The following is a 25,561-nucleotide window of genomic DNA, read 5'->3' on the forward strand; positions in this document are numbered from 1 at the left end:
TTGCACATATGGGCTTCTCATGGTGCATCGCGCAGGGCACAGCGGCAGCCAGGGGCCGGCCCCATGAGCCTACCGTTGGAGATAGAACAAGCAGAACTTTAAACCGCGCTGCGCCGAGAGACCTGTCGGAACCGTTGCGCGTACCGAGAACCAAGATGGCCAGCCACTCGACATCATGAATCAGGACAGGCTTCCATGTACCCAAAGAAATGGACAACCGCGTATGAGACAAGCCCGGAGGAGAACAGAAAGGCCTCCAAACGGTGTCGCGGTGAGACATTGGAACTCCAGGGGCTGGATGTCAGACCGGCGGGTCAGCCATAGAGATGCCAGAACTGAGAGACATGCAAAGCCGGCCCCATGATCCATCCGCTCGTAGTCAATCAGGCCAGGAACCAGCACCGCGGCAGATTCATGCTGCATCGCATCGCATCGCATCGCACCGCATTTAACTGGCCAGAGTCGTTGAGTCGCTCCTCTCTTGTCCTCTCTCAGTCCGGACCGGAACAGACCAGGGCAAGCCAGGGCAAACCAGGGCAGCACCGGAGCCGAGCAGCAAGTGGTGTGCTGGAAGCTGGTTGGGTCCACTCTGTTGATACTGAAGCAGAAAAAACTCGCGACGATCAGGCCCAGTCCCTCACTCCATCGACGACATTGACATTCCCCCTGCCGGCAGGGGACTCGCTGGCGGCTGGCCGTCTATCCCTCGTTCACACAAGTTTACGGAAGGCCACGCGAAGCACACGTCAACGTTCTGCGTTGGTTCTTTTCAACATACATACTAGATACGGACTGCCACTGGCTGCGCGCGCTGTGAGATACAAACGGTCCCATCAGTCTCAACAACTCAACTCGACTCGAAGGACAGACAGACGCACGCACGCTGTCCCTGGGTCCCGGTATGCACCAACCAGTTGCCCAGCTGACAGCCCATCAAAAGGTAGGGGAAGCAGGAAGAAACACAAAACGCAACGCACCCTCCAACCCTGGGCACACACCACCACACTGTGTCCAGGTCCAGACAAGATACACCCCTTCCCCCCCCCCCCCCCCCCCCCCCCCCCCCCCCCCCCCCCCCCCCCCCCCCCCCCCCCCCCCCCCCCCCCCCCCCCCCCCCCCCCCCCCCCCCCCCCCCCCCCCCCCCCCCCCCCCCCCCCCCCCCCCTCCCCCCCCCCCCCCCCCCCCCCCCCCCCCCCCCCCCTCCCCCCCTGAGCCCTTGACCGACCCTGGACCTTTTTCCAGCCCAAACCAACCAGCCCTGGCCGTCCCATCCCTCCTGGTCTGATCTGGGTGCCAAAGGTCCCGGCTCATGCTCCCTTGCCCTGCCACTCGATGACCCAGTTCGGATAGGTGCCGCAAGGTACCGGTCCAGCAATGGCACCGACGAAAAGCTACCAGCGCCAGCCAGCCAGCCCAGCCGAGCAACAAGCTCTCCCCAGTCCTTGCCAGCGGCCCCATCAGCAGTAGCAGAAGCAGCAGCGGCAGCGAGGCAAGCACCAGTTCAGCCCAGGGCACGAAAGTCCAAGGAAAGGAAGAGGTCTGCTGCCCTCTTCTGTCCGGCCAAGCCCAGTCTTGCTCGGGCGTGCCCCGTCTCGTGTCCGGCCTCTTCTCCAAGAAGCCTGCTTGATCTGTGAGAGCGCCCCGTTCGCCATTCCATCATCTCCAGCCCAGCCATTGCCACTCTACGAATACATTGGTAGCATATGACTTTGTCCCTCTTTTTAATCCTCGACTAGAGAAGAGGTACCTTGCTTTTGCTATTCATACTACTCCGTCACTCCCGTACTTTACACTTGGTCTCTTGTCTCTCTCCTCCACTTTCTTGAACAAGCCGGCCAATACCCTCTCCTCCAAAGCCCAATCCCATTTTTGGTGCACTATTCCGGATCCTTCTTTAAGCAGACAAGCTTCCGCAGTTCCTTTGGCTCGGGACATCCCCAGTCTAGCTCTCGTTTTCAGCGTCCATTGCGACACTGATGGCGATTGTGGTCAGCAGGAAGCATTGAGATCCAAACGAGGCCACCCGTTCACACTACCTACGCACCTACGCCTGCCCTTCCTCGATATTGAATAATACGCCAACGATCATGCACTCATACAGACACCGGTCCTTCGACAAACAACCCAGTGTTCTTCGATAACTCAACACTAAACCCCTTCCCCAGCGACGCTTTCCCGCGTTGGCTGATGGCAAAATGGCCCTTTGGCCCTTCCGCCGGAGAAGCGGTCGCAAACGCTCGCGAAGCGGCGCAAACCTGTCGGACGTTGAGGCACCACCTCAAGCATCACAGGCACGAGGTTTCACCACGGGTGAGACCACTGCGCCGAGGGCGGCCATGCCGAAGAAGCAGCGTCTCGAGAAGCAACAGCCGCCGCCAAGAAGAGAACGCACCTACAGCTTCTCCCCCGGTCGCAATGACTCCATCCGTGTCGCGGGGCAAAAAGGCTCGGTTCCACTAGAACCTGGCCGGTCGACAGGGCTCTTCCCAGCCGACCGAAATGACGGAGAAGAAAAAGGGGATCCCGCATGGCAGCGGGTGCCAACCCTACATAATGCACGCCACGGCCAACCGTCGAGGTCTTCTCGACGCAAGACCAGCAAGAGGAGGAGAGAAGAGACGGATCGTGAGGCGGAAATCAAGGCCATGACAAACTTTGCGCCGGTACGGCCGGCGGCCGACCCTTGGACGTCAGGGCGGCCCATTGGGAAACAGAGCAAAAGACTCAAGACCGGCCTCGGCTTCCGTAGGAGCCTCGAAAACCCGCAATCCGACGTATCGCTACCGATGTCGATCCACTCCAGCATGTCGTCCGATACGGAATTGCATTCGTTCCGAGTATCTGCCCTCGAGGCATTAGCACCACGGCCAACGTTACGATATGCAGTATACCCACGATGGGGTCCTGGACATGGTTCGGCGCCATCGCGCACACAACAACAGAAGAGGAAAGTTTCAGAGAGGGTGCCCGAGTCAGTGGTGAGGGCACATAAGAGGGTTGACAGCTTTGCGGACGATTTGGACGCCGCTGATCTGAGGGAGTTGATGGAGCGAGACAACAGGAGGAGGGAGAGGAAACGCCAACGAGACCAGGAACGGATAGAGAGGAGACTTGCACGGAGGTCAGAAAAGCAGCGTGAGGCCGTGGCAGAGGCCAGTCACAGCGGGTCACCACCGCCAGTCAACTTGGAACGGGGTGTCCTCGGCCGTGAAGTTGGATTAGGGATTGACGCAGCGTCTGCAATTGTCACTTCTTCTAGGAGACGGTCATGGAGCTCTTCACGGCATTCAAGGAAAATTTCAACAGTCAAAGACGCGCAGCCAGAGGCGGAGCCGGAGCTGCAACCCCAGCCCCAGCCCGAGACCGAGACGATGGAGACCGAGACGATGGACATCGAGCCGGAACCGGCGGCCGTACACCACTTTCACCGGACGACAAGCATCCCGCCAGAGGCACCGCCTTCGCCGACGCTGCCCGCGCAGCCCGTCCCGGAGCGCAAGACGAGCACGAAGCTTACGCCCAAGGGTAGCATGCGATTAAAGCGGAGTTTCTTGCGGAGGATTTCAAGATCAAGGTCGCCTAACGCCACAGAATCTGACCAACACGCAATTTCGCAATATTCATCGAGACAGGACGAGGGCGAGACCCCCCGCAAAGTCAGTCGCGCTCGCATCTCTTTCTCGGCGCTTTTCCGCCTGGGCAAGAGAAATAGGAGAAATTCGGGGCCATCTTCCTTCTCGAATACATCGCGTGAGACAATGCAGGCATCAGCTGCCGCCGCCGCCGCCCAAGCCTATTCGCAGTCACAGACGTATGTGCCCCAGCCACAAGAAGAGGCAGCGGCGCCGGTACAAGTGCCGATGCCGCCGATGCCACCGATTCCCCCGCCTGTCAACTACATTCCTCGCAAGGTCAGCAATGGCGTTCCCAAGCGGACCAGGTCACGCTTCAGGGAGGATTTGCCCGAGCTGCCCCTCAGCCCGCCCGACTCGCGCGTTGGGTCTCCGGAAGTGGAAATGCCTCTGCCCGTTGTCTCGGAGTCGAGGTCGGGGGAGAACACGCTCCAGAACACGCCTGCCGTGAGATACGATACACCGACATCAGACCTGCGACGCGCCGACGAGAAGATGGAGAAGCTGGAGAAGCTGGAGAAGATGCGGCAAACACCGACGTCGCTGCGACACAGCATCCAGCCCTCTCCCGAACCCGTTTCCCTTGCGTCTATCGACTCGGAAGGATCATGGCTGTCCGGCCGCGTCGGAGCCCGCCGCTCGTCGGGCATGCGCGGTAGCATGCAGCGCCTCCCGCCGCAGAACACTAGCCATCCCATCTCACCCAACGACACCGAGGAAGATCTCGCCGACGATGAGTACCTGTCCAGTCTCGCCACGCCGTCCCGCGAAATGCTCGCCGAGGAGCGCACCCCGCGCAAGTCGACGGGCGACGCATTCCCCAGCAGCGACGAGGACGAGATGATGAAAGATGCGGACATGAAGTGGGGTTCAGTCGACAGGCAGCACGCCACCGTCGTGCAGCACCAGAGAGTCAAGAGCCGCGAGGGCATGCTGAACTCGTACCAAGAGGACAGCACGTCGCCCGAGGGCTCTGAGGGCGAGACGCCCAAGCTCCAACGCGCCACGAGCGTGAGCCTCAGCAGGGGCAACGCCAGGCATGTGAGCTCGGGGAGCACCAAGATGCTCGAGGTCTCGCCTCGCGCGAGCGCTGATCACAGGAGGAGCACTGACGCAGTATTTTGATGAGAATCCGGGACTACTGAAGATGTTTTAATAGGGAAGATGAACGCCAGCCAAGCCGACGAGACGTACAATCACTCAACATTTCCTTGTCATCTCTTACGTCGCAAAAGCCGACACCCGACACTCGTTACCATTTTCCTTACAACTTTGTCTATCCACCGACCATATTCACTCATTACATCTCAACATTTCCTTGCCACTGAAGACGAAAACCACAAAAACATTTGGAAAACGATAAAAACTTACAAACTCTCTCAAAGCTGGCTGGCTTTATCGACCTTGCATCTTCGCCCCGCTCACAATATGCGCCCATCTCATCCTCACTACGACTACCAACACCAACACCAACACCAACGACGTGGAGCTTGCCTCAAGAGCTTGGCTCCTCTTCGATTCATCTGATGTACGATACGACCTTAACGACCCGCACTTTCTTCTTCGCCCAACGACACGTCCTTTGCGTACGCGTTTGCGGTGTACTTTCTTCATTTCATGTTCTTGGAATATAACGTTTGATACCACGGCTCTTTCCCCCCACTATCTATCCCTTCTGAAGGGAGACGCGGGAGGGCAGGAGACGATTTGAGATTTTGTTTCAATGCAACCCTATGGAGGGTCACAGTTGCACCCCAACCACCGCAGAGACCGGCGGCAACAGCACGCCAGCACTCTTTCTTCGAATGCTCTGCGATCCCCAAAGCGACGGGGAAGAAGCACCCCACCATACCCCTTGTCTACGAACAACAGTGAGAAGATGAGGGTGGGGTGTTAGTGTGGTGAAGGACGACAAAAAAAATAGACAGGGGGAGTGGACAACAGCACGACATGAGGAACCCAGAGGAGGAAGGGAAGAAAAGGAACAGAGCATTCACGGTGATGCGCTACCATGTGCCGAATGAGGGGATCATGTATGTAGTCAAGGCAAAATAACAGGAGGGTTTCCTGGATGAGATAACCGAGTAACTCACCAGTGGGGGCAGCCTACTTTCATGTTCTGGAGTAGTGGTACACTTTGGGTGTATCGACTGAATGGAAAAACCTTCAAACGTACAATAAGCTATTGCTACGAACATGTTATCGTGATTTGGTGTCGACTTTAATTTTTTCCATCCGTAAATATATTGAGACCCTTCGAATAGATGAAGGGCCGGGTATCTCTACAAAAGTGATCCGCAGTTCTATCTACTACACACACAATGTTCAGAGTTCATATCCAGAGTTCATAAGACTAGCAATAACGCAAGGGGACTAGATATCGGTGCAGCCTTCTAGCCTTCAGGACATTCAACCCTTTGAGCTCTTCATGCCCTTCTCTTGCGTTTCGACCGTGCTACTTTCGTAATGGCCGTACTCAGGTAGTCTTGATTAATGTCTCTTCTCCTCCTCCATCGGATACTGTCGAGTGTCATTGGCAATTGGACGGCGGGGAAGGACAAGGAGCCTTGCGATCTCATCCCAAATCCATGCGTGGCATCGGCGACGCCCTAGGCGAGGGTCTCGGCGATGGACTGGGAGAAAGTGACAACCTAGCTCCCATCGACGGCGACCAGTTCCCTCCCGCATCCGAGCCCGATCCCCATCCCGATCCCGAGCCCGGTCTTGGGGTGGGAGGCCTATCGGCAAATTGCATCTCGGCGAACTGATCGTCTTCGAGTATGTAAATGTCGGCAAGCTCGCCCTGCGGGAACTCGCGCGTCGCCGCGAAACAAAAGTCGTTGCACTTTGCGCGGCGATAGTACAAAGTCTTGTGGCCCAACGCGCGACTCGCCGCCACGACCACTGGCTCCAGATATAGTCCCACCCGGGTGCGCGGCGAGGTTTCGTTCGGCCGGCCGCTCGCTCCGATGGGCAACACGAACATTGACTGCGGCGCGAGACTTCCATGGAGGCTGCCGCTGACGGCGGGCGTCAAGCGCACGAGGCTGGCTGCGATGGAGAGGCCCATGTTGGTCATACTAAACTCCCGAAACGGGGACGGTGGAAGCAGCGCGCGCTGGTGAATGTCGTGCGAGCGGGCAAAGTCGGCGGGCGAGTCGGCGAGCAGGCCCGACGTTACGGACCTCGATCGGCGTTCGCGCGTGTAGGGGTCCACAACCACTTGTTGCGGGTCCGCCCTCCACGCGAAGATTGTTTCGTCGGGAGATGTCCGTATGATCTCGTGCTGGAGGCGTTGGAACGCGTGCTTGAGCCCCTCGCCGTATAACACGGGAATGTTGACGCCAAAGAGGCCCATGAGGCAGTACGCCTGGTCCTCCGCGCGGGTGGTCTGGCGGTTCGCCGCCCAAGACATGCGTTCTGCGACGGAGTAGTCACGCGGATGACGGGTTTTGGCGAGGACAGACTCAAAGATTCCTGTGATGGAGGAGAGGTCCTGGATGAAGGGGCGCTCGTCGGTGTGCACACCTTTGGTTCCGAGACGCGACCAGTCCGAGGTGTAGAAGATTGTCCTCCGGGGTGCGATGAGTTCTTGGAGTGTCCAGCCGCGGGTAAACCACCGAGAGGAAGCAAGTGACGGGAGACGGCCCATGGGAGGAAGGGAATAGGACAGGGGCGGTACGTCGCCAAGATAGACGAAACAGACGCGGGAGAGCAGGTAGTATGAGTACATGGAGTTGATGGCCTCGGAGAGCTCTGCGGATGAGGTCTTGTCTATGCAACAGGAGTCGATCCAGGCCCAGTCGATGTTGTGACGCAGGGCTTGGGTGCAGCATCCTTGGATCTTGGTGAAGCCGGCTTTGGTGGATGCCAGGGGCAGGTTTTGGATGTCTTGGAAGGTCACCTCGTCGGGACCCCAGGTGTGTGACAGAATGGCGTAGGGGGGCATATCAGTACCGTCGATGAACATGCGGAGTTCATAGGTGGTGGTGTTGAGAAGCCACATGTTGGTGGTCTTTTCCCTTTTTCCAGTCTGTCTTGTGCTTAGGATGGCGACTGTGAAGAGTGTAGAAAGACAGAAGATGCGAGCGTGAGCCACGAAAGTATCCGATACGTTTATACTGAATATGCTGCCTTGCCTTGCTATACTTGTCAGCCTCGCTATAGTCTCTCAAGTAGTCAGATCAGGCAAGGCATCTAAAGGTAAATTTTGAAAGAGGCGTGGGCTGTGCCTTAGAGTGGCAGCCTCGTACACCGTAGGCGTAGATTAGCGTGCTGCCATGGCGATTTCGCTGGTCGCCTTGTAATGAGAGATTTGACGACTGGAGGAAAGCAAGGGGACTTCCGCCAGTCTTGGTCTTTCACAGAGGAAAGCAAAAAAGCCGCGGTAAAAGTGGAAGAAGGCAAGGCGTCACGAGATGGAGGCACACGACTTGGCGATGCTACGTGTGTAAGTCATATGCGGTGCGCAGGTGGTCGGACAGCTGCCCCGTCAGCTCCCATCTGGCGACTGGTGGAGCGCAGCTGACGACGGCCGCCAGGTGGTAGCCAGGGGATACCCAGATGGTAACGGGTGGCGTTTGGCTAAGACCTGTCACCCTGGCACCCGGACAGGAAAGCACGCAACAACGGGCCAAACAAAAATAAGAATCTTGGAACAGAAAACACCCAGTGGGCCCCACCCATGAGGGCCCGGACCCCGGCGGAAGGGCCGCCATCGGCGTCGGCAATGCCACTGCCGCACTTTCCCGTGCTCCAGGGGTCCAGGCGGGCAGTCCAGGGTGGGCGTGGTGGGTGTGGTGGGTGACTGGCTGTGTCGAAGCCGCCCTACCACGGATACGCCTTGGGGATCTCGGCCATATTTCTCGGCACAGTTGCCATCCTTACCTTGGATGACGAGAGGCGCATTGTTACTCTCTCTCTCTCTTCCTCTCTCTGTCTCTCTCACTCTCCCTCGACAACTCCGATTATGATCCCTCAATAACGCCAAAAAAAACCCAAACCGAAGCGATCATGGCGACGACCACAACACTGTTCCGAGTGTTCTTGCGCCGCCAGACGCCCGGGGCCCAAGGACTGCGCAACCGCCTCGCACAACACCAGCAGCGCCGCGCGAATTCCGACGCACCCACGCCGAAGAGGGCAGAGGATCCCATTCCGGTGCCCAACACTATCACAACGATCCCGTTATGGCAGCGCCTCGGGCCCTTGACCCGCGCGGCAGAGGGCTATGCCCGGGCCCAGCGCAAGAGGCCCTTGATGACACAATTCGTCAGCTCCCTGGTCATCTACTTTTGCGCCGACCTCTCTGCCCAGAATATGAGCGGCAACGACTACGACCCCGAGCGGACGATGCGCTCGTTGATCATTGGCGCCATTTCTTCTATTCCCAGTTATAAGTGGTAGGTTTGGTCGTCTCCTCGTCAACTCGTGAAGGCTTTGTTTGATAGCTGCGTACACAGCAACTGACGCAGTACCGTGTGCGACAGGTTCATCTTCCTCTCTCAAAACTTCAACTACGCCTCGCGACTCCTCTCGCTCGGCACCAAAGTCGTGGTGAACCAGGTGTGCTTCACGCCCATATTTAACTCGTACTTTTTCGGCATGCAGGCGTTTTTGGCCGGCGACAACTTGGAGCAGATCGTCGAGCGCATCCGACGGACCGTGCCCGTGAGCATCGTCAACTCGTGCAAGCTGTGGCCTGCGGTCACGGCCTTCAGCTTCTCTTTCATCCCGATGGAGTATCGCAGCGTATTCTCGGGCGTGATCGCGGTCGGATGGCAGACGTATTTGAGCTTCTTGAATAGACAGGCCGAAGTCATCGAGGAGGCAGAGGAAGTCGAGGAGAGAACGCATGCGGTGCAGGCCATCGCTGCCCATGAGAGGTCGGTAAAGATGGAGGCATAAGGAAGAGGACGGGCGCAGGAATCACAGACATCCTAGACATTCTTTGGCAGCATTCTTTCTTTTGTAGTGCATCGGGACGGCGTTGGGTGGACTACCGTAGACGGGCCATGAACATGGAGAACGTCATGATCTGGCACGATTTTATTCTTAGAAAAAAATACCTTAGACTTTATACCGTGCCGGCTTGCACTGTGTTGGCACTGTCCTTTCGTGCCAGAGCGACGCCAAACGTACGACGTACGACACGCCAAACGTACGACCAAAACTTCGCGCCCATTCCGCCGGCGGGTACATGAGTTCATCCAGATCACAACCCTCAAATCCTCCCCAACGCCGAGCCATTGAGTGTTGGCCAGGACCGGTACCTGTCCTCTGCAATGGCGTCCATCTGCATGCGATCCTGCCGCGTGCAATCAGTCCTCCGATCCGCCAGAAATCCCACCGCCGTCCGTCCCAGACTCCCTAGCAACATCCCCCGACGTCATGCTTCCACCGCCACCGGCTCCTCGACGAATTCCCAGGCCGGCTCGGGCCTGAAGACTGGCCTTTACAGCGTTGCCCTCGCCGGGTCCCTTTACATCTCCTACCTCTATGTCACCGACACGAGGGCCTCAATCCACCGACTGTCACCCATGGTGATGCGCTTCGTCTGGAGCGACGCCGAGGACGCTCACCACGCCGGCACCGGCATGATGAAGACGCTCTATGACCTCGGCTTGCACATCCGCGAACGCGACAGAACCCTCGCTGAACACCCCGCTCTGGCGACCGAAGTCTACGGCATGAAGCTGGCCAACCCCATCGGCATCAGCGCTGGTCTCGACAAGCACGCCGACATCCCTGACGCCCTCTTCGCCCTTGGTGCCGGCATTGTCGAGGTCGGTGGCTGCACACCCCGCCCGCAGGATGGCAACCCTCGCCCGCGTGTCTTCCGCGTCCCGAGTCTCGACGGCATGATCAACCGATACGGTCTGAACTCGCGGGGTGCCGACAGCATGGCGATTACATTGAGGGAGCGCGTGCGCAAGTTCGCTCGCAAGGTTGGTGCTACGGAACAGGAGGTTCTAGATGGCGAGGCTGGTGTCCCCGCAGGCAGTTTGCTCCCCGGCAGACTGCTGGCTGTGCAGATTGCCAAGAACAAGGAGACGGACCAGAAGGACGTCAATGCTGTGGCTCAGGATTACGTCTACTGCGTGCAACGTCTTGCTAGATATGCCGACATCCTCGTGGTGAATGTTAGCAGCCCCAACACCCCTGGCCTCCGCGATCTGCAGGCCACGGAGCCTCTGACGAGGCTGTTGAGCGCTGTGGTGCAGGAGGCCGGCAAGGTGGACCGCAGGGTTCACCCCAAGGTCATGGTCAAGGTTTCTCCTGATGAGGAGGAGGATACCCAGATCGAGGGTATTGTTCAGGCCGTCTGCAGCAGCGGTGTTGACGGCATCATCGTAGGCAACACCACCAACCGCCGCACTGGCATCGTTCCCCAGGGTGTCAAACTTAGTGCGAAGGAGCAGAAGGCCCTGCAGGAGACGGGCGGATACTCAGGACCCGCCATGTACAACAGAACTCTGGATTTGGTCGGAAGATATCGCAAGAAGCTAGATGCCCAAACGCTCCAGACCGGCTCGGCCGAGGAGGCGGCTGCCATTCCTGACATTGATGGCACCTTTTCTGGCAAGCTTCACGATCTGATCGAGGGTAAGGATACCCCGAGAAAGGTTATTTTCGCGACGGGCGGCATCACGAACGGAGAGCAGGCGCTCAAGATCCTCAATGCGGGCGCGAGTGTGGCCATGGTGTACACTGGCTTGACGTACGGCGGACCAGGGACAATTACTAGAATAAAAGGGGAGATCAAGGACCAGGCATAGAATACCAAATTCACAAATAGAAGTTTGACTGCTCAGTGCGGAAAAAATCTGGGCCAAACATGTTGGCCATTCATGTCTACATGTAATGTTCTTGAGTTAGGAATTGAGTACTTGAACTTGGTATAAAATGAGACAGCTACGGACTGACGGCCAATCTAGGAAATGGTATACTGACGCTCAACAATTTCTCGAACAAAAGCATCCGTCGTTGCGACTGTCGCCGCCCATTGTATGTTTCTGAGAACAATCAGAGCTTGGAGAATGTTTGATTAAGTACTCTCTAACTTGCCCTTTATGGCCTTCATTTTGTTGAAAAAAAAATTATAGAAGCAGCAGCAACAAAACGCCGACTCAATGTGAACCGGCAGCGCGCGGCGCCTACGAGGCTGCCTACAAAGTAATCGAATCTTGCTGCCTCCCCTTTCCAATGCCGATGGCGACGGGAACGAACGCCTGGTGCTCCACTACCTTTGATGATTCCCTCAAGATGCAAATTGCCAAACCTCCTCTCTAGATTCTAGATCAAGTTTGGGTACTACGTCTACTCCTGGCCCGCAACAACGAACTCGGGCGCGTTCTCGAAGCCGACAACGGTGACGGGCTGAAGCTGGGCAAGCTTGACCAGCTTCTCGCGTGCTGCCTCGTCGAGCTTGACGTCTCCATTCTTCTCCTCACGGGGGCGCACCTCGATACCGGTAGGGTACAGGTGCTCAATCTCGACGTCCTCGCCGAGATCAAAGAGCTCAGACTTTTCGCGGAAGCACCAAGGACGGCCGTCCCTCATGACCAAGTCGTGAGTGTCGCGGACGTCCTTTGCGTGCAGGGAACGGTACCCACCGTCCAGGGAGACGGCGATGGAGCTGTGCCAAGGGGTACGGGGGAAGCCGTCGGGGTTGTGCTTCTCGACCAGGAGAGGCATGGAGAGCTTGACGGCGCCGCTGGAGGGGTGGATGGAGAGACGGACGTGGTCGGGACAGGTGGCGAGGATGATCTTGGTGAAGGACTCGGCGCGCATCATCATCTTCATGGCGACCTCCTTGACGACCTTGCGGTACTTGTGTCCAGAGGTTGCGTGGGCCGCGACGGGGCTGTTGCGGAGATCGGTCTCGAGGAAGCGGATGAAGCCGCGGTAGGTCATCAGCGTGTCGTTGTCGGTTTCCATGAGGGCCCGGACGTCCTTGTCTGGGTCGCCGAACTGGGCCTCGAGCGTCTTGCGACTCTCGTCGACGAGCTCCATATACTTCTCCTTGGTGAGGGGCTCGTTCTCGTTGGTCAGGCCGAGGAAGTCCATGACACGCAGAAGCTTGATGCCATCGTAGCCCTTCTGGGCGGCCATGTCCATTAGAGTGGCGCCGTACTCCCAGGTCTCATCGTCTGAGATGCCGACAACGTCTGTCCGTAAGTTAGTCATAGAACCGGGACACGGCTGTACAGAATAAGAGGCGCTTACCATTGAATACCAAACCATCGGTGGCGATGTGAACCTCAGCACCATGTGTGTAGACCTTGCCAATCTCGACACAAAGGTCGTTGAGTCTGGCCAGGGCCAGATCCTCTCCTAGGTCAGGAAGAACACCCGTCACCTTGTCGGTGCGGTTGATGCTCTTCCAAGGGAAAGCGGGAATGATCATCTTGACTGACTCTCCCTTTTTGACGTAGTCCTCAACACGGCCATGGAACATCTTGCGTCCCAGCCATTCGTGGTTCTCCTGGCCCTCGGGGATGATGTGTCTTCCAAAAGCTTGGAGAACATCCAGAATCTTGTGAGCAACCTGCTCAGTAGACTGCTCAAGAGGAGGGGTGGGGAGTGTCTCTGTGATAGTAGGCGCATCTATATCCCCTGTGTTAGTCATGTGTCTCTCGCGGCGACGCTGATCTACAATTATTCAGCATAACTCACCTCCCTCAACGATGTCGTCGATAACGGCATCAATGCTAGCGTTCCTCGCGGGGCTCTTCAAATCACTGAAGGGACTCCGAGGTGCGCTCACAGGGCTCCTCAGAGTCTGTTCAGGAGATTGCAAGTCCACAGGGTCGATGGGAGAACCAATTTCAAGGTCAGAAAACTCGAGGCGCATCTGCCTCAAGGGGCTGAGTGGACTTGTCAGGTCTGAGACACTGAGGGGAGAAATGGAACTGAGAGGACTCCTGAGCTCCGAGCCAAGACTCGGTCGCCTGTAAGTCGGAGCACGGAGCTGGAGGACCGGCCTGGCCATGAGCTTTCCGGTGGAGGTTGCCGGCTTCTTGTCGTCCGTGGGAGACACGGGGACAGGGTCTGCTGCGGGGATAGCCATTGTGATGATTGAGGAAGAGATTCAACTAGAGAGATATCGAAGGTGATATCTGGAGAATAATGATAGGAAACTTGTGAAGGAAGAAAGGAAACGACTCTTGATTATATTGGATGATAGTGGGCGAACTGAGCTGTAGATAATCTATAATAATAATTACGGCCGGTCTCAGAGATTCTTCTTATACTTGGGATTCACCTTGACTTGGATCAGGAACCTGCTCAGAAAGTGCCATCTGGGTATCTCGTGGTATGCCGCATGCATTCAAGACGCTACTCGGAAACTTTCCCGTTGTCGAAGCCCAGGCTTGAATCGCAGTGAACTGTGGCGTTCAGACTGAGCTACCACAAGCCAAGGCTGGAGTCTGGCCATGGTTATGCATCGTTACATGGGAGTGGCCGTGTCTGCATGCACCTGCAGAGTAGCCGAGGGGCGCGTTGCCTTTCCCCAAACTCTCTTGACTCAAAATAAGCACACAAGATGGTCCCACGCTCGAGGCAAAGGCCTTGTCTTACCTCGTGTCGGCGACGTGACTAGATCAACACCGGCTATACCGGCATGATGGGCACGAATCCTTAGCTTCCCCAGTCTCGCGCATGCATCCACTGGCTTCCTGGTTGCCAAGAGCAGATGGATGTTGGTAGAATTCGGGAAACTGTGGAGGTACTCATGTTCGAAGCGTTTGGAACGTAACACAACCTAGCCCTAACCGTGTCGTTTGGCCGAAGAGGCTTGACTTAGCTGTGGGCTACTAGTCCCAGAGCAGATCAGCCAATGGACTGACACTTCTGGATTAGTCCTGCCTAGTATTCAAGCTAAGCCCATCCGATTTTAGGTTCGTGAAGCTGGAAATAGTCCATCGCCAAGTATCTTCAACACCATGGTCTGCCGTCGCATTCCGGTCATCTCTGCTGTGTGCCCCTATCAGCCAGGCTGAGCTGCCATCGCCGGCGTCGTGAGCGAGGCGCTGTCTGGTAAACTCAATTACATGCCGTATCCGGAGACTTTGGAACCTATTTTTGATTGCCGTAAAGGAGCCAATGGCTCAGTAAAGCATTCTGCATTTTGGGGATCTCGGCTTACTTTTGTCGACATGATAACCCCTCGTTTCCTATAGCAGTTGAGATTATCGATCCCCTGTCGAGAGCTCAACATCCACTGCTCGACCTGTCTCGTATCTTTCAGTGCCTTGACTGAACCGGCTGACTTGCTTTTTCATTTTCATTCACATCATAATGGAAAAAGATCTTCCACCTTTGCCCGTTGTCCAAAGCGTGCAGTACGACGAGAACCATGCCGATACTACCCACCGCCCCAACCAGGTAATCATGTCGAGCAACGACGAGCACCATGTCCGACCCCAAAGCCAGAGTCTTTCTGAAGGCCAGCAACGGTCACTCCAAGCAGACGAAGAAAAGGCGGAACTTGTTCCTCTGACGACTGACGGGCCAGACGGTGGTGTCCAAGGCTGGCTCCAAGTCCTCGTCGCCTTTCTGCTCGTGTTAGACGGCTTCGGTTTCATCACAGCCTTTGGTGTTTTCCAGGCATCATATGCCAAAATCTTACCGAATTCACCCTCGGACATTTCTTGGATTGGATCGATGCAGATTTTCCTCCTTTTCCTGCTCGGAACGCTCAGCGGCAGACTCATCGATGCCGGTCACTTCAGAATAACATTGATCACCGGCATCGTCTTCCAAGTCGGCGGCATCTTTGGGGCCTCATTCTCCAGCAAATACTGGCATTTCCTGCTCTCACAAGGCATTGCTACTGGCATCGGCAACGGCATGCACTTCACCGCGCTCGTCTGGCTGGTCTCGCAATATTTCACCAAGAGGCGGGGGCTCGCACTCGGGATTAGTTCCTGCGGTGCCCCCATCGGCGCCGTCATTTTCACCATCATCGCTCGTGAGATGATCCCGAGGGCTGGAATTCAGTGGACACTTCGCACCATGGGATTTCTAGTTCTCGCTGACAGTATCGTCATTTACCTCCTTGCGCGACCCAAGGCCGCAACGCGCAAGGGCGGTCCCCTGCTCGAGCTCTCAGCATTCAAGGAACTGCCGTACCTCTTATTCACTATTGGCATGTTCTTTGCCTTGTTGGGCGTCTACTTTGCATACTATTACGTACGTACCTTCACCACCTGTCTCTCTCCCTCTCTCTTTCTCTCTCTCCCTCTTTCCCTGTCTCCCCTGAAGGTGGTTGAATAACAACTCTCTCGCTAGGTCCCCCTTTTCAGTCGCAACAAGCTCAACCTTGATGACAGCGGAGCTTTGACTGTCTTAATCGTCATGTCAGCCGTGGGCATCATTGGTCGACTTATCCCTCCCTACCTAGCCGACAAGAGCATCAAGCCTCTCAGAACGCTCGTCATATCACTACTCTTGAGTAGTCTCAACGTCTTTGCCTGGATCGCCGTTAGCTCAATGACCGGACTCTACGTCTGGGTCATTGCGTACGCCTTCACGGCAAACGCTGTGCAGACACTGTTCACAGCATCCATGGGCGAGGTAACGTCTGACATGTCCAAGCTCGGAGTCCGGATTGGTATGGTCTTCACCATTGTCAGTTTTGCTTGCCTCGCTGGTCCTCCCATTGGAGGAGGTCTTGTTGGGATTAACCACGGCAATTTCCTCTATGCGCAAATATTTGCTGGCGCTTCTATGTTGTTGGGTGGTCTGCTCGTTGCACTTGCGAAGATCAAGCAGGTCGGACAGAAGGATTTCTGGCGAATCTAGAACCGTCATTTTTCTTTTTGTAATTCAGAGGTGCATTTGCTGTGGCAGAAGCATTGGGCGGCGTTTTATAAGTTGCGTTCTATTCGGCGTAAAGCGATTGATACTATGCTGGATTATCGCAGGCATTGTATTTTGGAGGCTCAGGATAGTCAATACAGAATGAAATCAAGGCTACCAGTACATCGTTCTCAACACTACTGGGGTCAAATAAGGAACTGCCAATTAATCCGGTCGAATGAATATCTTTGGCAAATTCCAATCCCATAGCATTCATGTTGCCGTAGTAAGCCCTTCCATTCAAGCCCGGAAATTGCGGCACATTCTGGACAGTCCACCGAACGGGGAGCTACCGCCTCACCGAATACTAGGCATGGTCCGCATGGAGAACCACTACTCCAGAGCTATCGTGGCTGACCACAAAGTTGGGCCAGCTCGTCTTCGAAGCCGTTCTGGGCTTGGCGCAAAGGGGCTGGATGCTGTGGTGTATTTGGGGAAAAGGTCCCATTCGCTGAAGAGAATAGCAAAGTAGATGTTCATCTGAACGACAGTGAACAGCCCTCTGCTGAAATCGATGCAGGATGCAAGCAGCTTGACTTTTTGGGCTAGAGCATTTGATGCGAACCAACATTTAGCTCCTACCTTAAATCCTTTGTTAAAGTGGTGATTCCTATTCGACAGAAGCCGCTACGAGCCGGCCATTCGACACACTCAACTTGGTCTAGTCAGCCTAGCTCGCTCCACAGCCCTAGAACCGGTCCTGTGGTGCCACGCTTCGACTCAAGTGACACAGAGCTAATAAGTTTCCGAGACCAGGAATCAAGAAATCAGGAGGACACAACTAAAGTATATCTGAGCGTACTGACCACAGCAAGGGATATGACTTGACGGTAACGAGTCACTGCCAGGCAAGTTACAGGTCATAAGCAAGCAGGTACAACCAGGGCCGATGGCTACAAAAATAGGTATCTGAATAGGCAAACTGGCAAACCAGCTGTATACGAGCATGCCGGCAGACCCGTGCTTCAGCTGCATGGCAACCATGCATGCCTGGTATTGTGGCGCTGGCCGCGTGCGGCAACTCCTCTAGTGCTGGCATTTCAGCTTCAAGCCACATGCAGCTCGACTGGTCGTTCAACGTTCAGCCCAACCCGACGGGACAGCCACGAGCGTGCCACCTCGGAAGAACCGTACGACGCTGGGATTCCGATATTATGTTTTCTCTTTGCCGTCTTGGGGCAAACTAACCTCATGCGCCGGTATCATGAATGTCGCCGGCCGGCTAGGCGCTTCGACGAATTTCATCGTGGCCTTCTCGTATAGATGAACTGCATAGTGAAGGTAGTGGTGGTATTTCTGATGCATCAGTTATTATAAGTGGTACGCAGACGTCTCAACCACTTTCTCCGGCCCGCTTGTCTGTCTCTTCAACCCATTTCCCATTTACTTTTCTTTCTGCTTTTGACAGCAAGATGAAGCCTACAGTATTAGCAGCCTTGAGGTATTATGCTTTTGTCCTCCCAAGCCTATTCGTCGTCAGCACTAACATATTCCAAGGTTGTGCGGCCTCCTTTCGGGGATCTCGCAGACAGTTCATGCCTTCTCGGAGACTGCGGCATATGTTTCCAAAACTGCGCCTACTCCAACTTGCCTGCCGCGGTATCTGGGGGCTGAATCGAGCACAAAAAAAGCTAGCCCGCCGTGGGGTAACCGGACATGCGAATCTGACCCTGAAAATGTGCCTGACACTGGCGTCGTACGGAAATACGAGTGGACGATACAACGAGCTGTCCTAGCACCAGATGGATTTGGTACGTTACACCAATGTTTACCTCGCCATTGGACGATCTTTTTGTAGACCTAGCAAGGCAGATTTCTTTTAGTTATTTTGGGTCAGTGACTGATCATTACTACCACCTGCAGAACAGACGCTTCTTACTGTCAATGGCCAATTCCCTGGACCTCTCGTTGAAGCCAATTGGGGTGACATTGTAGAGATCACCGTCCACAACAACATCACAGACCCGGAAGAAGGCACAGCAATGCATTGGCATGGGTGAGTGGAGACTCATTAGTAACCACACAGCACTGCTTCACTTCTTGCTAACGTTGTGTCTAGCATACACCAGCAGGGGACTGGACTCATGGACGGAGTCAGCGGTATCACACAATGCCCCATTGTGCCTGGCGGTAGCTTCACGTATCGATGGAGAGCCAGTACGTATGGCTCAACCTGGTACCATGGTCATCACGCATTGCAATATGGCGGAGGGTTGTGGGGTCCTATGGTCATTTATGGCCCTTCCCACGTCAAATACGACCTCGACCTGGGCCCTGTTACACTGTCCGACTACTATCACTACCCTTATGAGACAATCGCCAGGGATGCGATCTCAACCAGTAACGACACCAATGTGTACGCACCACAGTCGAACAACCACCTAATCAACGGAATGAACCACTTCAATTGCTCCCTGGCCCCCGCGAACGCGACTTGCAAGAGTGATGCTCCACGCGCATCCTTGAGGTTCAAGTCTGGCAAGGTTCACAAGCTCCGACTGATCAACACAAGTGTTGAAGCTATGCAGATCTTTTCCATCGACGGCCACAAGCTCATTGTTACCACGATGGACTTTGTACCTGTGGAGCCTTACGAAGTGGAATACATCATCTTGGGCGTTGGAATGAGAGCTGAAGTTCTCGTCAATGGTGATGGAGACCCGAAGCGGTCTTACTACATGCGCTCGAGGATCCAATGTGCTGCCACCAAAGTCAATGAGACACTTGGAACAATCTATTACGACGAGACGCCTACCACGGTTGTTCCGGCCACGAAGACCGTTGAGGCTCTGCCAAACTTCTCTTCGACATGCGGTGATGTAAGTTTTTAGTATTCAACACCCTTTTACAGAGTACATACTTGTGCTAATTCATCCTCCTTTTGTAGCCTGATCTTCACAAGAAGAAGCCGATTTACAAGAAAAGGGTTGCCAAGCCTGATCTGACTCTCCTCTACGACATCGAGTTCAGACCAAACGCCACCGGAAATCACCAATGGTTAATGAACAACGTCACTTTCCTAGCCGACTGGAGTCGCCCATTGTATATCGAGGCTGTGGATGGGCATACCGAGTATCTCAAGGACCCCCAACACATCTTGGCGACGATTCCTGATGATGTCCGCCACGTGCGAGTGGTCCTCAATAACCACTTCTCCGTCCATCCAATGCATATCCACGGCGGGGACTTCCAGATCTTGAGCGAATCGGATGGGTTCTACAACGGCAGTCTGAAGTACCCCAAGAACCCGGCCCGCGCTGACACGGAACTTCTCCGGCGTAAAGGCAATCTCGTCGTTCAGTTTGAAGCGAAGAACCCGGGAGTATGGAGCTTCCACTGCCATACTGCGTGGCATGCTAGCGTTGGCCTCTACATCAACTTCTTGGTTAAGCCCAAGACAGTTCGGCAGGATAAGATCCCTGAAGATGTGCGCGAGATATGCGCAGCTTGGGATGACTACAGACAATTGAATGGCGAGGGTGCTTTACCGTTTGATAGTGGGCTACGATAAGAACTGGTCGTTCGGCAGACAGGTTTTTCTATAATTGGTTTGTATTTTAGGCGCCTCACTCCGACAGGGGCGTGCTTGATTTTGCATAGCAAGGAGTTATATGGCTTTCCTCTCATTGCAATATAATATCTAATTACTTTACTCATGATAAAACAACGATCCCCATGAACTCGAGCATTCCATCCGTGATCTTAAGCTATATTACTTCTAGTGAGAGTGAACCGACAACCCGAGTGTAGGTAGAAGAGCTTGGTGTTGGCCTTTTACCACATCACGGCTTGCCATATTACTTGGCATTTTGAATTCTTTTTTGACAGTAACAGTGCCGTAGAAGACGCGCAGTCCTTTGAAGGGTGACCAGATGAGTCGTACTTCCTTTAAATGGCAAGCCCATCGCGTTCCAAGCCGTGCAGTTTCTCAGCACAACAGCCTTAAACATGCGCATCCTCCACTTTACTCATCGCTACTGGTCCTGAAAGGCTGAGAAACTCGCCGTTGACGATATTCTATCATTCCTTCCATGTTTCTGTCACTGTGCGAAAATTCGCCCACCAGCTCTTGTGCTTCGGGATCTTCGCACTGCTGTGTTGACCAGAAACCACCTAACAGCCAGACGGTGGCACCAATGGACCACTTTCTCAAGGCAGCAGGTGTCACCCGAAAAGGAGTACCAGCTTCCCAGATGTAAGACGCTATATTTGCGGCATGATGGTGTCCGCAGGTCGTTCGCATAACGAAGCCTAGGACCACGACGGGGCAATAGATAGCCACTTGCACGACCGCAATTGGCACAAACAAGACGCAGCCTGCCATCCAGAGGAGCATAATTATTGATTGAATGATTGACAGGAGAAACCAAAAGAAAAATCGAAGTTTTGGTGTGGTCGGACATTGAGGTTTCGGTGTCAAACTATCCTCACGCATGTCGATAGCCGCCGTCATGAAGGACACCGCAAAAATGACTGCGGAAAACACGCTGGCCATTATCAGTGAGTAATTGACCAAGGTTTTCAGATGGGAATCCATGATTCCAGTCCAGGTTGTGATGAATTTATCGAGAGATTCGGAATAGTTGGAAAGACGCTCGTGATGATGGAACGAGAAGAAACAGCATGATTGAGTCGTCTCAAAGCGACGAAGATGAGAGTAAATTGCACGTAAAAGAATGAGAGATTTTCAAGATGCTTTCATCATACCAATAGGGCGGTGTAACCGCACTAGAGGGTGGTTGCTATGGTGTTTATAATTATAGATTCCTCACAACCAACTTTAAATTACATTGATGGGGATCACGCAGGTGATTGGAGACCCATATAGCTGCAAAGTCATTTGTTTTATCGGGGTGAATGTTGCTTGAAAATATGACAAGCCGAGTTGATTAATGTGTGATTCCAAAGAAATCTTTCGCTTAAACTTTACCATCCCTGCGTACCTTAGTCTCACATGGTTGATTGCCTTGCGCGCCTCCGAAGTGAAGCGCGAATAGGCACTAGGAAACAATAGCGGCCTTCACATAACGATCACACAAGCTTGCAAACGGCTTGTAGTCTTGGTCACACATTAGTCTCTTGAACTGGCATCTGATAACAATGTTGCTATTGTCGAATAAGGGGAAAACTCAGAAACTGCCGCATCTGCCAGGAGACGCGAGAAACCAGTGCCTTCTTCGTACGATGTCCTGAGTTTTCGTAAGAATATGTCAAAAGTATTTGAGCTGATCTTACCATGCAGAGTATCGGACTTCAACGGAAACCATATTTCTAGACAGCCTCAACTTCAGTCCTCAGTCGCTGATCAACGAGATGCACCTATCTCCTTGCTCCCGCAGAAGTGTAAAATCTGACAGGGGTAATCTGGCTGATTCTTGATCGCGGGGCTAGCCTTGTGGAGATGTATCTTGCGGTTGAGAATTTACCGCATTGCTGATGACTATAGCCAAAACGTAGGGGAATGGGGTGAAAGAAAGATTGTACTTACCTACTTCCACCTGCTCTCTGCAAGAGGTGGGGTTTTCGTCATACTTTGCCCAACCGCCATCAAAGACCTCACCAGACTTGGCGTAGATGGAAGCACAAATCTGCCCATTGGAAGTGGCCTTCGGTAGACCGTCCTTGTACACCAAGCATGGCTAGACTTGTGGGAAGGGCTCAGAAAAGAGCGGCAGTGAAAATTCCGACCTTGCTGAGGACTGCTTCGGATTTTTCGGGAAACAACTGGCAGTCAATCACAAGATGCAGGGAGCGGTGATTTGAATGTAACATTCTCGGCTTGACGATAATTGTCGCAATTACATTTTTTTAAAAAAATAAATCTACCTAAGATACGAACCACAAGTTGACAACTTTTGGCACGCCAAAGTGTCCTTTGTGATTCGCAACGAGAAGCCTGATGTCAATCATCAATAATCCAAGATAATTAGTCTTGGTTCATTAATGTGTGATGAGCTTTGAGTCGTGGGAAATCTTCTTGCTCCCCGAGTTCTTGGGTAATGTCTGCAGTCTCAAAAGTGAGAAACTCCAATTCTGACATGGAATAATCGAGTATCTAACGCACCATTACCAGCCTATTCCAAAGGCTGAGTAGAACGAGTTTCGGGATCTTGCGAATGTCGCCATTTGACTAGAAGCAGATGGAACTCTGGAAGCAAGGGCGCGTGATGAATGAAGACATGTTCTTTGCAACCCTGGTGCCGTAGCGCGTATCTTTGTCCCATGGCTATTCCAAGCCACAAGACCTGGCGGGGCGCCTGGAAGGCTGAGTGAGCACTCATTTGGCAATCTTGGGCCATGTGGGCGATTTTGGGGACCCGACGTGCTTGAGAAGCGATGCCAAGTAGTCCATGAACTCAATCTAGCAGAATCTCACATCCAATATCCATCCTTCCAGAGTTCCTTGCTATATCCCTCGGTCAATCGCTCGTCCTCGCCGTAAGTTTCCTGCCAGCCGACGAATCCGCGGTCCAGAACGTATATTGTCTGCGGGTCCGCAGCTGCCGAGTCCTCTGCTGAACCAGAAGATTTCTTAGAGGCGAGAATCTGGTCGCGTTCTCGGAGATACCGAAGGGCAGCGCTGGGCCCACGTTGCTGCGACAGAGCGCAGTGGAACACGACGGTTTTCTTGCCTTCGAGGCGGCGGATGAGGGTGGGCATCGTAGCATCGAGACTTCTGGAGGGCATATTGATGCAGCCTTTGATATGGCCGCCAATGTAGTCTGTGGGGGGATACAAGTTAGCAGTGTAATCCGGCTACCTAGTCGAGGACAGGGAAGAAGCTAACCATCGTCGCGAACGTCAACGACGGCCACAGACGAATTGCCTGCAGCCTGCTCTGCCAACAGTATGGTAGAGAGCTTTCCAGCAGTAATACGCTGAAGAGTTCCAACGGTCGCCATGGTTCGAGTTGAGCGGAGGAGTCGCAAGAAAAGAAAAAAATGTTCACCAGCCAGGCAAGCGGAAGGGAAAAGTGACGTCGGAGCTTTCTCAAAGTTAATCGTGGTATCCGTATGGAGCACCTTCCTTAGCTTTGATTTTTGGTGGGGAACTTCGATAACGCGCGGGGCAAGTTACCCCTGTGCCCCTGTCTCTCAGCCATGGCGGGGGATCCCTGTCGTTTTTACGGCGATTACATAAGCTCGGTCTATGCCAATTGACCTGATGACTGTCCGTACTCTCAAAATATCAGAAAAGCAAAAGATTTGTATACCACCGAGGCAACCAGCGAATCGGTAGCCAATTTCTGCCATCAGAGTGTACATGGACACATAAATAATAAAGCCGAGCTTTTTCTATATTCTGTCCTCAGTGGTGACGCCCATGTTGATGCTAAAGCTAGCGAAGCCGCATCGAGGGCTCACTGCGAATGAGTCTGCCAAAACATCAGATACGCTCCGTCTCTGCCGTGGTAATTGAGGTTTGGGAAGACCCGAGACACTCTAAAGTCCCTCGTTCGTGTTATCCGCACACCGCAAAGCCTGTGATTTTTCATTTTTGGTATAATCGCCTTTTTATAGTCTAATAGGAGCGGGCCGAGCCATTCACATCCATTGGGCCGGCAGAGGATGCAGCCCCCTATATTTCTGATATCAGTAAACTAAATTGCCCCTAGATCCTGGGACTTATTCTTTTACATCACAGCCCTTTGTACCTAAGCGTGGTGTTGTTGGTATTTACTAAGCACTCATTCCTACTTTCTCATCGCCGCGTGATCTATAGAATAGTTCTTCCGTTTTCCCAAGGTCCCCTAATGTTCCCATGATCCCTACATACAGATATTCTATAGCCGCCGGGTGGACTTCAGGGCGTTTTATGGTACTATCGACGGGTCATAACACACGTAGAATGCTCTATCACTCTTCCGTTCTTCAGATATCTTCTATTATCTTATGATCCTATGATCCTATATACCAATTCGCTAGGTGTGCTTTGGGGTGCTGTCTTGGTCCTATTAGGCCGAACGGGTCGCAGAACTGCTCTTTATATATCCAGTTTTGCCATTATTCTTTTCTTTCTCCAGTATACATTCGTCCATCCGCCCTGATGCCTTCGCGCTTGCTCCATGCCGGCTGTGTACTCCTTCGTTTCACGAACTGCCTTCTCCATTAAAGCATCCCATCTATTTATCAAAACATCCGAGGATTCTACATCGCCTGTCTTCTGATGTAGTGTCTTTCGTGCACACTGTAGACTAGAGAGTGGTACACAGATCCATTCCATACCGCAGCCCGTTCGAAGCTCAAAAGTGTTGACAGGTCTAAGTCGAATGCTAACCTCAATAAGACCCGGTAACAGGTTGGCGATAGCACTACATGCCGGGCCCCAAGCTGGGGCCAAATGTATTTGGGATATATTCGGTTGAGGACCGAGAATCCGTCTCCCGGCACTACGTCGAGGAGTCAATTCTAGATAGAGGACATGTGCTCTCGCATACTCCGAAAGACGGCCGAAAAATTGCTGTATTGTTTGTTCGTCGGCAACAGGCTTGAAAATGCATGTTGCATAAAAAGTCGCAATGGCCTCCGCATAAATCTGTTTGTTGACTCTTAGAAAAGCGAGGTCTAGCAGGACATTTGGTTCTCTGTTGCAACGTAAAGAACCGCTTGATGTTGTGATTTCGACGTGGAACTTGGAGTGAAAACCGCCTTGATGAATGAGATGACCGTATATCTGTTCCCGAAGTTCTAGCGGCAGGATGAGAAGGCCACAAAGCTCGGCGTGTTGATCCGAGGTTTCGGAAGGATCCATGCTGGGCGATTAGACGTCTGGCTCCGCTGCCCTGAGACTTTAAAGTCATTGTTGTAAGATAGTTACAATTGCATTCATCGCCAATTTGGCATGAATAAAGCATTAGTGGCGGCTGAGTGGCAGACCCTTTGTAAGGTGTTGGGAGACAAAATCGGTTGGGCTTCGTCGGTTTGGAACTTCATCGTAGTTACAAAAACAGTCAGGAACCTTTGCACCCTACCCAATGGACTAAGGTATTGGAAGACGTCAGCTTCCTCCTCTCCATAATTGTTTTCAAAACATATCAATGACACGTATTTAATTGGTCCAGA

General features: G+C 53.7%; 10 protein-coding genes across 10 annotated transcripts; 5 read left to right on the forward strand and 5 right to left on the reverse strand.

The window, feature by feature from the left end:
- Positions 1–360: 360 nt before the first annotated feature.
- On the forward strand, positions 361–1,634 carry CORC01_04181 (uncharacterized protein; the record flags this gene model as incomplete). Its single annotated transcript, XM_022615829.1, has 2 exons — positions 361–940; positions 1,243–1,634. 2 exons carry the CDS (start codon positions 361–363, stop codon positions 1,632–1,634), a joined length of 972 nt encoding a protein of 323 aa, XP_022477574.1.
- Positions 1,635–2,195: 561 nt separating this feature from the next.
- On the forward strand, positions 2,196–4,757 carry CORC01_04182 (uncharacterized protein; the record flags this gene model as incomplete). The annotated part of the gene is made up of 1 exon (XM_022615830.1): positions 2,196–4,757. One exon carries the CDS (start codon positions 2,196–2,198, stop codon positions 4,755–4,757), a length of 2,562 nt encoding a protein of 853 aa, XP_022477575.1.
- Positions 4,758–6,207: 1,450 nt separating this feature from the next.
- On the reverse strand, positions 6,208–7,638 carry CORC01_04183 (heterokaryon incompatibility protein; the record flags this gene model as incomplete). The annotated part of the gene is made up of 1 exon (XM_022615831.1): positions 6,208–7,638. The coding sequence occupies one exon, from the start codon at positions 7,636–7,638 to the stop codon at positions 6,208–6,210; it is 1,431 nt and encodes a 476-aa protein (XP_022477576.1).
- Positions 7,639–8,316: 678 nt separating this feature from the next.
- On the forward strand, positions 8,317–11,410 carry CORC01_04184 (dihydroorotate dehydrogenase; the record flags this gene model as incomplete). The annotated part of the gene is made up of 5 exons (XM_022615832.1): positions 8,317–8,422; positions 8,641–9,034; positions 9,122–9,517; positions 9,757–9,776; positions 9,846–11,410. 5 exons carry the CDS (start codon positions 8,317–8,319, stop codon positions 11,408–11,410), a joined length of 2,481 nt encoding a protein of 826 aa, XP_022477577.1.
- Positions 11,411–11,951: 541 nt separating this feature from the next.
- On the reverse strand, positions 11,952–13,704 carry CORC01_04185 (pyoverdine/dityrosine biosynthesis protein; the record flags this gene model as incomplete). Its single annotated transcript, XM_022615833.1, has 3 exons — positions 11,952–12,802; positions 12,861–13,241; positions 13,311–13,704. 3 exons carry the CDS (start codon positions 13,702–13,704, stop codon positions 11,952–11,954), a joined length of 1,626 nt encoding a protein of 541 aa, XP_022477578.1.
- A 1,232-nt stretch (positions 13,705–14,936) lies between these two features.
- On the forward strand, positions 14,937–16,442 carry CORC01_04186 (major facilitator superfamily transporter; the record flags this gene model as incomplete). Its single annotated transcript, XM_022615834.1, has 2 exons — positions 14,937–15,830; positions 15,930–16,442. The coding sequence occupies 2 exons, from the start codon at positions 14,937–14,939 to the stop codon at positions 16,440–16,442; spliced, it is 1,407 nt and encodes a 468-aa protein (XP_022477579.1).
- A 1,469-nt stretch (positions 16,443–17,911) lies between these two features.
- CORC01_04187 (multicopper oxidase) lies at positions 17,912–20,010 on the forward strand (the record flags this gene model as incomplete). Its single annotated transcript, XM_022615835.1, has 5 exons — positions 17,912–17,940; positions 17,997–18,250; positions 18,363–18,495; positions 18,559–19,318; positions 19,387–20,010. 5 exons carry the CDS (start codon positions 17,912–17,914, stop codon positions 20,008–20,010), a joined length of 1,800 nt encoding a protein of 599 aa, XP_022477580.1.
- Positions 20,011–20,463: 453 nt separating this feature from the next.
- On the reverse strand, positions 20,464–21,036 carry CORC01_04188 (uncharacterized protein; the record flags this gene model as incomplete). The annotated part of the gene is made up of 1 exon (XM_022615836.1): positions 20,464–21,036. The coding sequence occupies one exon, from the start codon at positions 21,034–21,036 to the stop codon at positions 20,464–20,466; it is 573 nt and encodes a 190-aa protein (XP_022477581.1).
- Positions 21,037–22,871: 1,835 nt separating this feature from the next.
- On the reverse strand, positions 22,872–23,401 carry CORC01_04189 (uncharacterized protein; the record flags this gene model as incomplete). The annotated part of the gene is made up of 2 exons (XM_022615837.1): positions 22,872–23,221; positions 23,287–23,401. 2 exons carry the CDS (start codon positions 23,399–23,401, stop codon positions 22,872–22,874), a joined length of 465 nt encoding a protein of 154 aa, XP_022477582.1.
- A 1,081-nt stretch (positions 23,402–24,482) lies between these two features.
- Positions 24,483–25,250, reverse strand: CORC01_04190 (uncharacterized protein; the record flags this gene model as incomplete). The annotated part of the gene is made up of 1 exon (XM_022615838.1): positions 24,483–25,250. One exon carries the CDS (start codon positions 25,248–25,250, stop codon positions 24,483–24,485), a length of 768 nt encoding a protein of 255 aa, XP_022477583.1.
- Between the last annotated feature and the right edge of the window lie 311 nt (positions 25,251–25,561).

This window comes from Colletotrichum orchidophilum (assembly GCF_001831195.1).
Source record: "Colletotrichum orchidophilum strain IMI 309357 chromosome Unknown Scaffold_27.1, whole genome shotgun sequence".
Lineage (NCBI taxonomy): Eukaryota > Fungi > Ascomycota > Sordariomycetes > Glomerellales > Glomerellaceae > Colletotrichum > Colletotrichum orchidophilum.